The 11,818-nt window shown below is 39.7% G+C and overlaps 2 protein-coding genes across 2 annotated transcripts; one reads left to right on the top strand and one right to left on the bottom strand.

Annotated features, from left to right (window-relative positions):
• Positions 1-619: 619 nt before the first annotated feature.
• On the bottom strand, positions 620-11,731 carry vti1b (vesicle transport through interaction with t-SNAREs 1B). The gene is made up of 7 exons (XM_076108757.1): positions 7,343-11,731; positions 3,975-7,244; positions 3,815-3,873; positions 2,966-3,163; positions 2,397-2,570; positions 2,055-2,116; positions 620-1,429 (listed from the first exon to the last, which is right to left on the bottom strand). The coding sequence occupies exons 2-7, from the start codon at positions 4,069-4,071 to the stop codon at positions 1,336-1,338; spliced, it is 684 nt and encodes a 227-aa protein (XP_075964872.1). The 5' UTR covers positions 4,072-7,244; positions 7,343-11,731; the 3' UTR covers positions 620-1,335.
• On the top strand, positions 4,565-11,315 carry rdh12 (retinol dehydrogenase 12). The gene is made up of 7 exons (XM_076108755.1): positions 4,565-5,093; positions 5,717-5,835; positions 6,932-7,087; positions 7,193-7,297; positions 7,399-7,608; positions 8,717-8,906; positions 10,347-11,315. Exons 1-7 carry the CDS (start codon positions 5,017-5,019, stop codon positions 10,447-10,449), a joined length of 960 nt encoding a protein of 319 aa, XP_075964870.1. The 5' UTR covers positions 4,565-5,016; the 3' UTR covers positions 10,450-11,315.
• Positions 11,732-11,818: the final 87 nt, after the last annotated feature.

Genomic DNA, 11,818 nt, shown 5'->3' with positions numbered 1-11,818 from the left:
GCTGATTGTGTACCAAATGTCCCGGCAGTCCATCCAATAGTTGAGATATTTCAGTGTGGACCAAAGTGGTCGACCATCACTGCTATCTGTAGAGCATATAGCTGAAAAATGATGCAGATACATTAAAGAAATAATGGCCAATGTTTGGACTGGTATAAATTGTTATCAGTGTCGCTGGCATCATAGTTACATTAACGATTAGTTCCACTTATATCACATTAAATATAACATAATGTACATGCAGTTATACAACCATAGTATGTACTGTTAGACACAGCACAAGTTGTACTTTAATTGTTGTTTTTTTAAGGGGACGTGAAAGCAATACTTCAGACAAAAGCAGAAAAGATTCACACATTTCTTTCGGCCCCTCCCCGACCTGATCCACAAAAGCAGGTCACCAAACATGTTTTTGTACTTTGCACCACTTGATATCTATGCGGAAGAACAATATTGTGGCAATATTGTGTTCAAGTACATGGCACTAAAAATAACCTTATCATTATGATTATAGTAACAGGTGCTGTTCACCCAGCACTACCCTGGTCTGGTTGTAACACATTTTGGTGCCGTCAGGTCCACAGCGGCCGACCCTGAAAATACCAGATACAATGTAGAGCGAGGTTAAAGATTAGCTTTTATGATGTGGAGACAATCAAATCAGGAATGCTGAAGCTTTGTCTAAGATTGTTTGTTGTATTACACAGCGATTAGACAACATTATTTACTGTTAAGTTAAGTTGCATGTATTAAGAGTTTCCACCCATTTTTAATTCACATCTCTGACCGACAACATTTGGCCTCAGGTCTCAGTACTCAGAATTGGAAAAATGAGCTAAATACAAGTATTTGGATACGGGGCATGATGACACAACAACAACATTCAACTAGTGCCACTTCATCAAAGCTAATGTCTATCAGTAACATGTCACAGGGGCAGTGAATGGAGAATCTACACATGCGGGAGAAAGTCCAACATCACATCACGTCCACAACATCACCCTGCAGGGCATCACTGGTGTGAACAGTCTGATAAAACTGTGCAAATCTCAGGGAAAGGTTTGTGCGTGAAGTTTCTGTAGGTTAGGTCCATTAGCAGGTTCAACAATCATCATTAGTCATTCTTGAATACTTCACCTGCCCATGGACAGAATCCTCTGTCAGTAAAGGTTCATTTTAGGACTGAACCATCTCAATGTCCTTATTTACTCACAGAAACAGTTGGCTGCAGACAGCAGAGGAGCATTATTGCTGCTGGAGGGTCAGTGGAGACGGATGAAGAGAGTCTGGGTTTGCTCTGAATCGAGAGCTTAAGATTGTTTTTGTTTAGTTTGCTCATCGTCGGAAGAACTTCAGATAAATCACAGCACCCAGAATGGCCAACTCCATTAAAATGATGACACCTAACAGCAACTTGTTGGTCACCAGCCTACAGGACAACACAAGATGAAAGTCAACAATAAACAGAGGGTCATTGTTCCATTTCATGAAATATCAACTTAATGATTAATCGAGAAGTCGATCGACAGAACATTTTCAAACAAAAATGCCAATAATTTGCTGGTCCCAGCTTCTCCAAAGTGAGGATTTGATGATTTTCTTTGTCATTCGCGATCGTAAATTGAATATCTTTAGGTTAAGACTGTCTGACGACAAAACTTTACGAGGTATTTAGGATTATATTCTGACATTTTTATGGATTAAACAATTATTTGGTTAATTGAGAATAATTAGGTTAGTCTCCTCAATATATAAATAAAATAATCATTAGTTGCAGCCCTAATCACCAGCACGTTATTCAGAAACACATTAATCAGCCAATCAGAATATTTATTTTTCACCAAATCCATGTTTCAGTATAATCAATGTGCAGCATTTTGGCTAATTAATACAGTATAATATACTAAGAGCTCGCTAGAGAGACAAAAAGACCTCACATCCGGAGAAAGGAATTCAAAAGGACAGAGAACAACTCTTTTTAGTATTCAATCATTTAGTGAATTAATTAAAACAAGATAACTTAAACGTACGACTTCCTCAGGAATAGAACTTACCGCCGTGACATGGCACGAAGAATTTTCCTACTTCGACTGAGGTTCTCTCCGGTATCCACCAACTTCAAAATAAACAAAAGACGGATTAGATTTAACAACATCATGGCCTGCAAACAACAGTCTTTTTACTTCTCCTTATATTAAAGTAATAAAATAAACCTAACAAATATAGATTATACTGACCCAAATCTGAGCTGTACCACCTGCTTTTGCCCCTAAACATTTGATCAAATATAAGAAACTAAATATTAACCATACAGGATCTACCCCCAAACGGATTAAAACTAATGGAGCATCACAATCTCATCCCGTACAGTAACAGAGTAACAATTGACAGCTCACTCTGTTTCTGCTGCGGTCCAGCTGTTCCCTCTGCTCTCCCAGCTCCTCGATGATATCTGTGCCGATCTGATCCGTCTCAGCGGCGATGCGCTGACTCCGTTCAATACTCTGGCTGGCATTGTTCAGACAGTCTGAGCCCTGGAGGAGCAACGCTCTCTGGGACTGCACGTGTGTCTGCATAGGGGGGCAAAAATGACAAAGCAACCAGAGTAAATATCCCTTATTGTGACCGAGGAGCAGGAAGAAAATCCATTCTCAGATATTTTGACTTCCTAAGAGAACCATTTGGGGTTATTTGGCAGTAAAATTCATGTTAGTGTGCCAACCTTTCTTCAAACTTCTACAAAATCAATTTATTGATTTCCTGCACTTCCACAGAATTTGTTTTTACAAAAATCCGAAAGGAGATGTGTACTTCTTGCTTTCAATCTGTGAGACTGAAAACCAAAACATACATTTTCTACTGATACTTTGGACAGCTGAAATGTTTCCTTTTCTTTAAAGTTTGATAACCCTCATAATGAGATGAGATATGTACAAAATGTCAGAGTCGACAGCCACACACTCACACTTTGTTGGTTCTGTGATGAATAGATGCCATGATGACTTCCCTCCAACGTCTGGGAAGACGAACCAAAGCCAGGAGGAGAGTTCTTCATGTCTCTCTGCAGCTTGCCCAGATCCCGGCGGTACATGCGCAGCTTGGTACTCATTGTATTTCGGTAGGAGGAAGGTGCAGCACGCAGCTCTTCTTCCATTCCCTGTAACTGGACATAGAAAAGAAAATAGTGTAATTTTGGGAACCGGTGTTTCTTTAGGCCCTCTGCAGTCGACTCACTGGTTTGATTGACTCGTGTTAAACTGTGATTTGTCAGTCCATAGTATGGTCAGCTAATATTCCCTGATCCAGTTCAACCCACCTGTTCACATTCCAGCATGTTAGAGGCGTTACTGTGCACTTGACACTGAAACAGGAACCTCGTCCTTTTTAAATCTGCACACATTTGGATGCAAAGCTTCCAGTTTCTTCAACTGTTGACTCTTTCTGCCCTTTAAATTGTCCGTCTAGTTGAACCATTCTACAGTGTTTTGATCTAGTTTGTAGTATTTTTTATTTTTTTGCAAGCCTTAAATCCCAAATAACAGCTACCTAAAAGCATGAAAGACAATTCAAACATATAGAGCCGTCAGTGATTTTGTGGCAGGTCTCAGATTACAAACTTTTGAACAGAAATGCATGTGTTTATCTTTGTTGTCCCTGTTTTTAGCTACATGTCTATTGATGTCTTCCTGTTAATTGTTCCTGGAACTGTGTGGAAGTACATTGAGAACAACTTCAAACATTTAAGCTTTAATTAAAGTGCTTATTGTTAGCTGGCACATATCACTTCCACAACAAACAAACAGACAGGACTCACCACTTCCTCAGCCTCCCCATGCCTCTCATCGAAGGTCCTCACCAGCCTCTTCCTTTCCTCTGTAGATACAAAGCGAGTTTCACAGCTCAGAACACATGCTCTGATGACTTTGTAATACAGTTAGCGAACATAAGTTGGTAAAACAACATGAACTGTTTACCTCCGTGGCATTTCAGAGCTTTCTCCGGCATCAGCTTGAGCTCCTCACACAGTGATTTGTAGATTTCGTGCAATTTCTCGAATTCCTCCGACGACATTTTTGATGCCTTTTTAAAGCTGCCTTTTTCTGGAGGAACTACTCAACACTAATCACAGTCACGTCAACTTTAAGTTAATCTACTGTTTTTGCTTTCATGTTAATCAGATTCCCGGAACTTCCGCATGATGGACCTCGTGATCCAGTGCCTAAAACGCCAGATCAAAAATCAAACAACCATGTCTTTGTTTTGTTTTTAATAACAGGTTGAAAGTAACATTGTAGATAAAAATACAACATGCAAAAAAAAAGCCAAATAATGGTAAAAGATTATTTAAAAATCACCCCGACAACAATTTTATTCAGGCACTACGCAGACAGCTTTCACTGCGCCTTCTGGGAAATGACGTTTTGAGACACTACTTCTTCTTCTTAAAACAATTTATTTCTATAATTTAGTTAATTTTGAGCGGATAAAAACAACAACTTTTAACGTAGTTTATTTTTGGGGAATTGTATTATCTTATTTTATTTTCCAATTTCTACATTGATGTAATTTTTTTATTTTTTTTTTATTTTGATTGTGTGTTTGTATTCTTCTTGATAGTAGTGACTAGTTATTTTTCCTAAAAGCAGTTGTATCGTAAGGTAAAGTTAACAATTAGAAACATAATAATATACTTGTCTTATTCAGTCCGTTAAGATAAGGTAATTGAATTGCCTAAAATAGTTTATATTATATAAATTAACACATTTAAATAATTCGAATGACAGTTTACTTTTTCATAACATAGATATGATTTTAACGTAAAAATACTAAAGATAACCTTCACTATTTTTTTTTTTTTTTGCCAGGCTGTAAAAACTACATTTCCCATGATGCCGTTCGCGGTGTAGCTTTCACCCCTGCTACGCTCTGCACCCCTTTATGCTTTGACATCAGCTGTTCTGCCTACAGAGCAGTAGCATCCTGCAGGAGGAGACAGGAAAGGCGCACATCCGTGGTATGATGTTGCTTTTATTAATTGTCGCGGGCCTCGGAGTGGTGACGCTACTGGTGATTTTATTTGCACCACACATAAGGTAAGCAGCGATGAACGCACTCGTTTATTCTCATATTTAAATCCAGCGTCTAACACATCACGTATATTGTTGCTTGGCTGACAGGGCATCACATTGCACTGATGTAATCATTGCGATGAAGGTTCATTCACATCATATAAAATACTGTCCGTCCGCTGAACTCAACTGATCGTTATTTTAAAGGTTGTTGGGTTGTTGTTTTTTCATCACGTATTAGTTCACGCGACGCTGACTGACATTTCAAGCAGAAAGAAATCAATGAAACACAATGATGGAGCTGTGGGAGTCTTTGCACAGAGATGAACCGGGAGTCCATCTGAGCGGCTCGGGCCTATCAGCAGGCTGAGCGTAGGAGGAGTTATATTTGTATGCATTACTCCTACAGAGCGATTGGTTATGGGGCCGTCCTGCTCAGTGGCGTGGGTCGTATGACTTGACGCTCAAAACTGTCCGTTTTCCAAGTTTCTCTGTGAATAATTAAGCCAGGCTGTCCATATGTCCAATCCTCACGAGGACATGACTATAACTGCCTGCAGAACGGGGGCTACTCGTCATGCAAATGTGAGCTGTCTGCTGTGATTCAATGTCATCAGTATTAATCTGTGGTCATTGTGTATTAACAGGAAATATGCAGCAGGAGGAGTGTGCAGGCCCTCAGCTAGTGTGGAAGGCAAGACGGTCCTCATCACAGGGGCCAACACGGGAATCGGGAAGGAGACGGCCCTGGACCTGGCAGTGCGAGGTGACTTTTTGGTTTTTACGTTCAAACACACAGCACAGAGACTCTTTACATCCATAATGTACCCCGGACAATAAGAGAAAACAGGTGTCTCTGTAGGGCTACGCAATAAGATTAAAATCAGTATATTTTATATCCCATATCCTTATACATTAATATATATTTATTTATATATAATGATATGGAAAATACATATAATGACAATCACACAGATGTTAAGTGCAATTAACCTTGTTCCACTAGTTAATCACGTTTCTTTCATTTTAAAATCACAATTCGCTGGAGAAAACTAATTTGTGCAACAGAATAAAATGATGTCATGGTATCATCACATCTTCACAACACAATAAATGATTCTTAATTGTTGCCCAGCTCTAATCTCTTGGCTGTAGGTCAGGAAAATCAGAGTTCCAAGTAATAAAATGGCTGAATTCCATTTGGCTGCTTCAGTTTCAGGGTCCTGGTATTGTGCACGCTGGCTCACTGTCTCGACTTACTGGGACACTTGAATAGAACAGAGACATCATTAGTGTTGTTAGTGACAGCTGGGATTTTCCTACTATGACGAGTCAAAATGTCTGCTGTGAGAAAGTTTATATGGATCTTACTAAAGTTATATTATATTTGTGTATGTCACATTAAAACATCTGTTGCCTTTGTCAGTTAGAGATGATGCTGGTTGGCTAATGTTGTTGGTGACCTGCTGGATGACTTTTAATATTTTTGCCTTCATTTTGGTTTAAACACCCTGCTAAGATGTACTGTATAATATAAAGTGTAAAAAGGCTCTTTTCAAGCTTTTATTTTTTTGAACTTACATGGCAATTTTAAAGGAGATTTAAAAAAACTCCATAATGTCAACCAAAGACCTTTACACAAATATTGTAGTTTATGATCTTTGGTTGACCATGTTATTACGGTAATGCTTGGCTTGAGGAGTGACATAAGATGTGGGTTAACTTTGTCAAACACTGTCCTGCATCACTGAGCAACAAGCTTAAACCAGAGACCTCCAACAGAAGCCCCCTCTCTCCTCCCTTCTATGAATTAATGCAGTTTTGTCCATAGCTTAGCTGCTGCTTGTTTATCCACACGACAGGGGCGCGGGTGATCATGGCGTGCCGAGATGTAGCCAAAGGAGAGGAGGCCGCGGACAGTATACGAGCTGCGTGTCTTAATGCGCAAGTGGAGGTTCGAGAGCTGGACTTGGCAGACACCTGCTCGATACGAGCCTTCGCTCAGAAATTCCTCGGAGGTGAGCACAGAGTCACATCTACCCACAGAGCCCGGCTTTGTTGTTTAGCAGGTATCACGGCGGCCATGTTTCTTCTTTATATTTTTGTGATGTTCTCTTCTTCAGAGGTCAACCATCTTCATATCCTCATCAACAACGCCGGCGTGATGATGTGCCCCTACACAAAAACAATCGACGGCTTTGAGATGCATATCGGAGTCAATCACTTGGGTGAGGCCGCACTTAAATGTATTTTAATGAATAAATAAATCAAACCTTAAACTGGATTGAAAACTTGATGGAATGCTGTATGCCTTTCTTACGTCTGGCAGGGCACTTCCTGTTGACGTCCCTCCTGATCGGGCTGCTGAAGCGCAGTGCGCCGGCCCGGATCGTGGTGGTCTCGTCTCTGGCTCACAACTTCGGCTGGATCCGTTTCCATGACCTTCACAGCCAGGGGAGCTACAACAGTGGATTAGCATACTGCCAGAGCAAACTGGCTAACGTGCTCTTTACCAGAGATTTGGCGCGTAGACTCAAAGGTACACGAACAACAAACACACCAACACGTGGGAGAATAAGCAGGTGACCTGCTCCACGCTGGCAAACAGAGTAGTAACAGAGAGGGTTAGTGGTTAGAATAGGACACAAACAACTCGTCTTAACCAGCCCTTTTGTGGGGGGAAATGTTGGTGCTTTAAGACCTCGTAGTGCACAAAGAGCTCAGTTCTAAATGTGACACCCCTTTATGTTTGCTTAGTATTTTTTTTTTTAACACACAGATGGTGTGTCCTCGACTTGCATTTTGTAATTAAAAGTCTTTTTTAGAAGATAGTACAATTTTAAATTCCACAAAAGAATAAATGTTTTTGCCTAAAATGTCAGGTAATGAAAAATAAAAGCAAGAACTTGAGCTCTTTTTCAGGCAATTTATAACAACAGTGTTTCGTAATAATCGGCCTGATACCGCCGATTAGAAAGAGGAAAAAGAGTAATTCAATCGATATAACAAAAACATACCAGACATATGCACAAAATGTATGTAAACTAGAGGAACATTGTTTCATCGTATGTGGCAATGAAGGAAGAATAAAACATTCTGCGAAGAGGTAAGAGGTTATTCAGGATTATTTCAAAGCAAATCTTATGGTTTTACTGTTGGGCTTATATCCATATAATTATACATAATTATAGTAAAAATGAGTTATAGACCCAAGCTTGCTTTACGACAAAAAATGTATGGAAAAGATTCACAGACCGAGCACTACTCAATGGACAAACAGCGTACATTTGAGAAGTTATAGCGGCTCTTCATTAATGATATTAATGATTTAGATTTAATGATCAAGTGATGCAATTTATGAGTTTAAAGACATTTTTGTTTCTTCTTAATATTTGATAAATTTAGCATCTATTGCAATTAATATACTCATTTTGTAAAGATTATAATTTATTAAAATGGGAGGAGCATTCTTGTTATGAGTATTTTTGTGTCTCTGTTTTATGCAGCAATTTAATGCAATTTAATGCAATTTAGTGTTATATATGATATGAACGTTAAAGGCTGTATTTCATTTTAAATACAAATATTGTGGGATTAAAAAAAAGAAAGATGTCACACGTCGTGATGTTTGTTTGTTGTCCTCACAGGTACCGATGTGACGGTGAACTCAGTCCACCCGGGGACGGTGAACTCTGACCTGACCAGACACTCGACTCTCATGACGATATTTTTCACCGTCTTCGCCACGTTCTTAAAAACTCCACGGGAAGGAGCGCAGACCAGCCTCTACTGCGCTGTGGCAGACGAACTGCACTCAATCTCTGGGAAACACTTCAGGTAGGTGACAACAAGCTAGACATTTATTGTGTTCCTTTCAAAGAAAAGGAATGTGCCATGATATATTAAATTGTGCAACACACGGGTTCCCGTAGAAGCTATGCAATAACCTCATCTCATCTTCTTTATTAATGTTTCGCTCCCCAACGACACAACCCACAAGCTTTAGTGTCACCATGAAGAAGCTTCCTGCTTCAAAACTTGACTGCATCATGGTTTGCCTATTAGACAGTTTGTCATTTTTTAAATATAATTTTATGATGTACGATTACTCTTGAGAATGGGGGGGAAGGTAAAGGAATGCCACGGCTAGTATTAGTTAGACTGGTATATAAATTCAACATGGATAACGGATTACAGGTGTCGCTGACCTTGTTGTCAATACTAACAGCTGTTGTGCAGTTAAATTCTGCATTTTATAATTCTACTACTGCCGACATGCGGAGGAAGCAAGCTGCTAATGGAGCGATTGCCGAGCGGCGTACGAAGCGGACGCTTGAAGTCACGGTTAGCGGCTTTGAGGAGGGCGATGGACACAAAACGGACGACTTTCCTTTTCTTATTAATGCATATTTTTGTCCACACAGAAACTGTAAATGAACAAAAGTATAAATGCTCTCCAGTACGACAGGGACTTCTGCCACCCGGCAGAGCTACGAGTGTAAAAAACAGACAACGAAACGAGTGACAGTCCGGGCCAAAGTGGTAGACAGACCAACACAGACACAGTCACTTCCCGAGACACACGGCACTAAACTTTCATGGCTGTTTGGTAAACTGAAATGATTTGGGGAGATTTCCCTCTGGAACCAGAGCCACTGAAAATAGGCTGCGGTCAAAAAGGCTTTTTTACTGAGTGAAATGACCCAGAAGTATCTAAGTGGCAGCCATGATAAGACCTGGGAAAGGTGCCTAAATGTTTCCTTTCTTATCTCCTTTAGCATAGGGAACACTGGACCATCCTGTACGAAAGAAAAGGAGATAATGCCGTCCCACAATTCCTTGCGGCAGCTACATTTAAAAGGGACGCACATCAATAACATCCGGCATTGCGTAATTACATAAGCTAGTGTAAGTGCAGTCGGATTCTCTTAGTTTTCCTTTTGAATTGGCCCTTTTCACAGAAGCCAGTTTGACATGATTATAGTATACTAGCACTCATTACACCTGGGTTTACCCTGCAATGACTTGTTAAAATGGCTGCTGTGAAAAGAGCCATCAAAGTGAAGATTCAGGACGTTTAATTTACTGTAGAGGAAAAAAAAGACGGAGATAAGTTCCTTGTGTCTGCATGGGTCCAGCCCTTCCAGACACGTAAAATACTTTGATGCTAAACATTATCATGCTCAAGGTCAAAGAGAAATGAGATCACTGCACCCAGAGTGATGACTCACAGCGTCATTAGCCGTTATGTAATCATAACCCCTTCTTTCATTTCAGTGACTGCGCCCCTGCCTTTGTAGCCCCACAGGGAAGAAGTGAGGAGACAGCTCGGAGACTGTGGGACATCAGCTGTGAGCTTCTTGGTATCGAGTGGGACTGATTCAACTTTTAACCATCTCAGTTCTCAAAGGAGTCCTTAGTCTTTCTTTGATCATTCATTTCAATATGGTTTTGATGTTCTGTACTTTGAGCGTTTCTTACCTACTAAGCAGTCAGGTAATACTGAAAGAGGTACTATAAAGGTGAAGTTGCTTTTTTGTGTAATAATGCAGTAATTACATTATAATAACTTGAGTATTTGGTGCTCCTCAAACCAAACTTCACTGTATTATCATGTTACCACAAATAACTTTTTGACTATATTTTTGTGACAATGTGAATACAGTGTAGGCAAAAAAGCAACTTGATGTATTGTAATGCTGTAGGAAACTGTGAAGGGTCAAGCCAGGGTAAACGACCAGCATATTTATCGAATATCGCGTTCTTTTGATTTCTCTAGAATTTGCAGTTAAATTGCTCGACTTTTGTGCCAGCATTTCTAAACAATTGCAGGGGTTCTTTACAGTGTTTCCAGGTTGATAAAATAAATTCGTAAATTATCGAATATCAGCGCCCGTCTGAGCCACGATTACCGCTTGAATTGCATAAATGTATTTTGTGATAATTGTAGTCAATGTAGGTTATAAGGAGGTTTTTCTATATTAACCAAATCCGACTTAGAATCATGTCGTTGCAATATTTGCAGAGTTTTTTTGCATTGCCAAAAATTGCACATTCCTAGAGGAACTACAGTTTTACATTTTTAGGATCTCCCTCGTCATGTTTCCTTCTCAGCATTCACATGCAAGGTTGCCAAGAGTTTACATTCTGTGTTTTATACAAGTGAAACATGCCTTTTACTACACTTACATTCATGTTAACAGTTGAATGTTTACATTTGATGTAAATAAACAGATATTACTATAAGGGTGCTTGTATCAGTCCTTTCAAATTACAGTTTGAGATCAACAAAATGCCATCAGTAAAGTGTGAACTGGATTAATAGACAAAAACAGAGAAATGGTTCATCTCAAGCTGTGAAACGTCAGATAAAGTTGAATTATTGCCCAGAACAAATGAGTCAGATTCTATCACAGTGTTACTTTGGAGGGAAAGGTTTGACATTTTGGGAAATGGGCTTATTTATTTTCTTGCGGAGACATACAATAATTATACCACTTTCATGTCTGTCTGCTAAATATATATGAAGCTAACGTTAGCAGCCAGCTAGCAACACTGAAACAGGGAAACAGCTAGCTTGGCTCAGCCCACAGGGAACACAAGTTGCAGTTAGCCAGGCTAACTGCTTCCCCTGCTTCCAGTCTTTATGCTAAGCTAAGTCAGCCCGCTGCTAGCCTTATCTACATATTTAGCATACAAACATCAGGTTGTCATTAGTCTAGCTAGCAAACTAATGACAAGTAAATTAA

This window comes from Anarhichas minor, unplaced genomic scaffold (genome assembly GCF_050575085.1).
Source record: "Anarhichas minor isolate MPS153535 unplaced genomic scaffold, ASM5057508v1 ptg000040l, whole genome shotgun sequence".
NCBI classification, from domain to species: Eukaryota; Metazoa; Chordata; class Actinopteri; order Perciformes; family Anarhichadidae; genus Anarhichas; species Anarhichas minor.
The sequence above is the reverse complement of the archived record's forward strand: the minus strand, read 5'-3'. Positions and strand labels throughout refer to the sequence as shown.

What these genes read in the sequence shown, in the direction of transcription:
- rdh12 (XM_076108755.1), top strand. Translation starts at nt 5,017, where the DNA reads ATGATGTTGCTTTTATTAATTGTCGCGGGCCTCGGAGTGGTGACGCTA. An exon ending in CCTGGACCTGGCAGTGCGAG is followed by an intron (nt 5,836 to 6,931) that starts GTGACTTTTTGG and finishes TCCACACGACAG; the next exon opens with GGGCGCGGGTGATCATGGCG. An exon ending in ATCTCTGGGAAACACTTCAG is followed by an intron (nt 8,907 to 10,346) that starts GTAGGTGACAAC and finishes CTTTCATTTCAG; the next exon opens with TGACTGCGCCCCTGCCTTTG.
- vti1b (XM_076108757.1), bottom strand. Translation starts at nt 4,071, where the DNA reads ATGTCGTCGGAGGAATTCGAGAAATTGCACGAAATCTACAAATCACTG. An exon ending in AGCTCTGAAATGCCACGGAG is followed by an intron (nt 3,874 to 3,974) that starts GTAAACAGTTCA and finishes TTGTATCTACAG; the next exon opens with AGGAAAGGAAGAGGCTGGTG. An exon ending in CTTCGTGCCATGTCACGGCG is followed by an intron (nt 1,430 to 2,054) that starts GTAAGTTCTATT and finishes GTTGTCCTGTAG; the next exon opens with GCTGGTGACCAACAAGTTGC.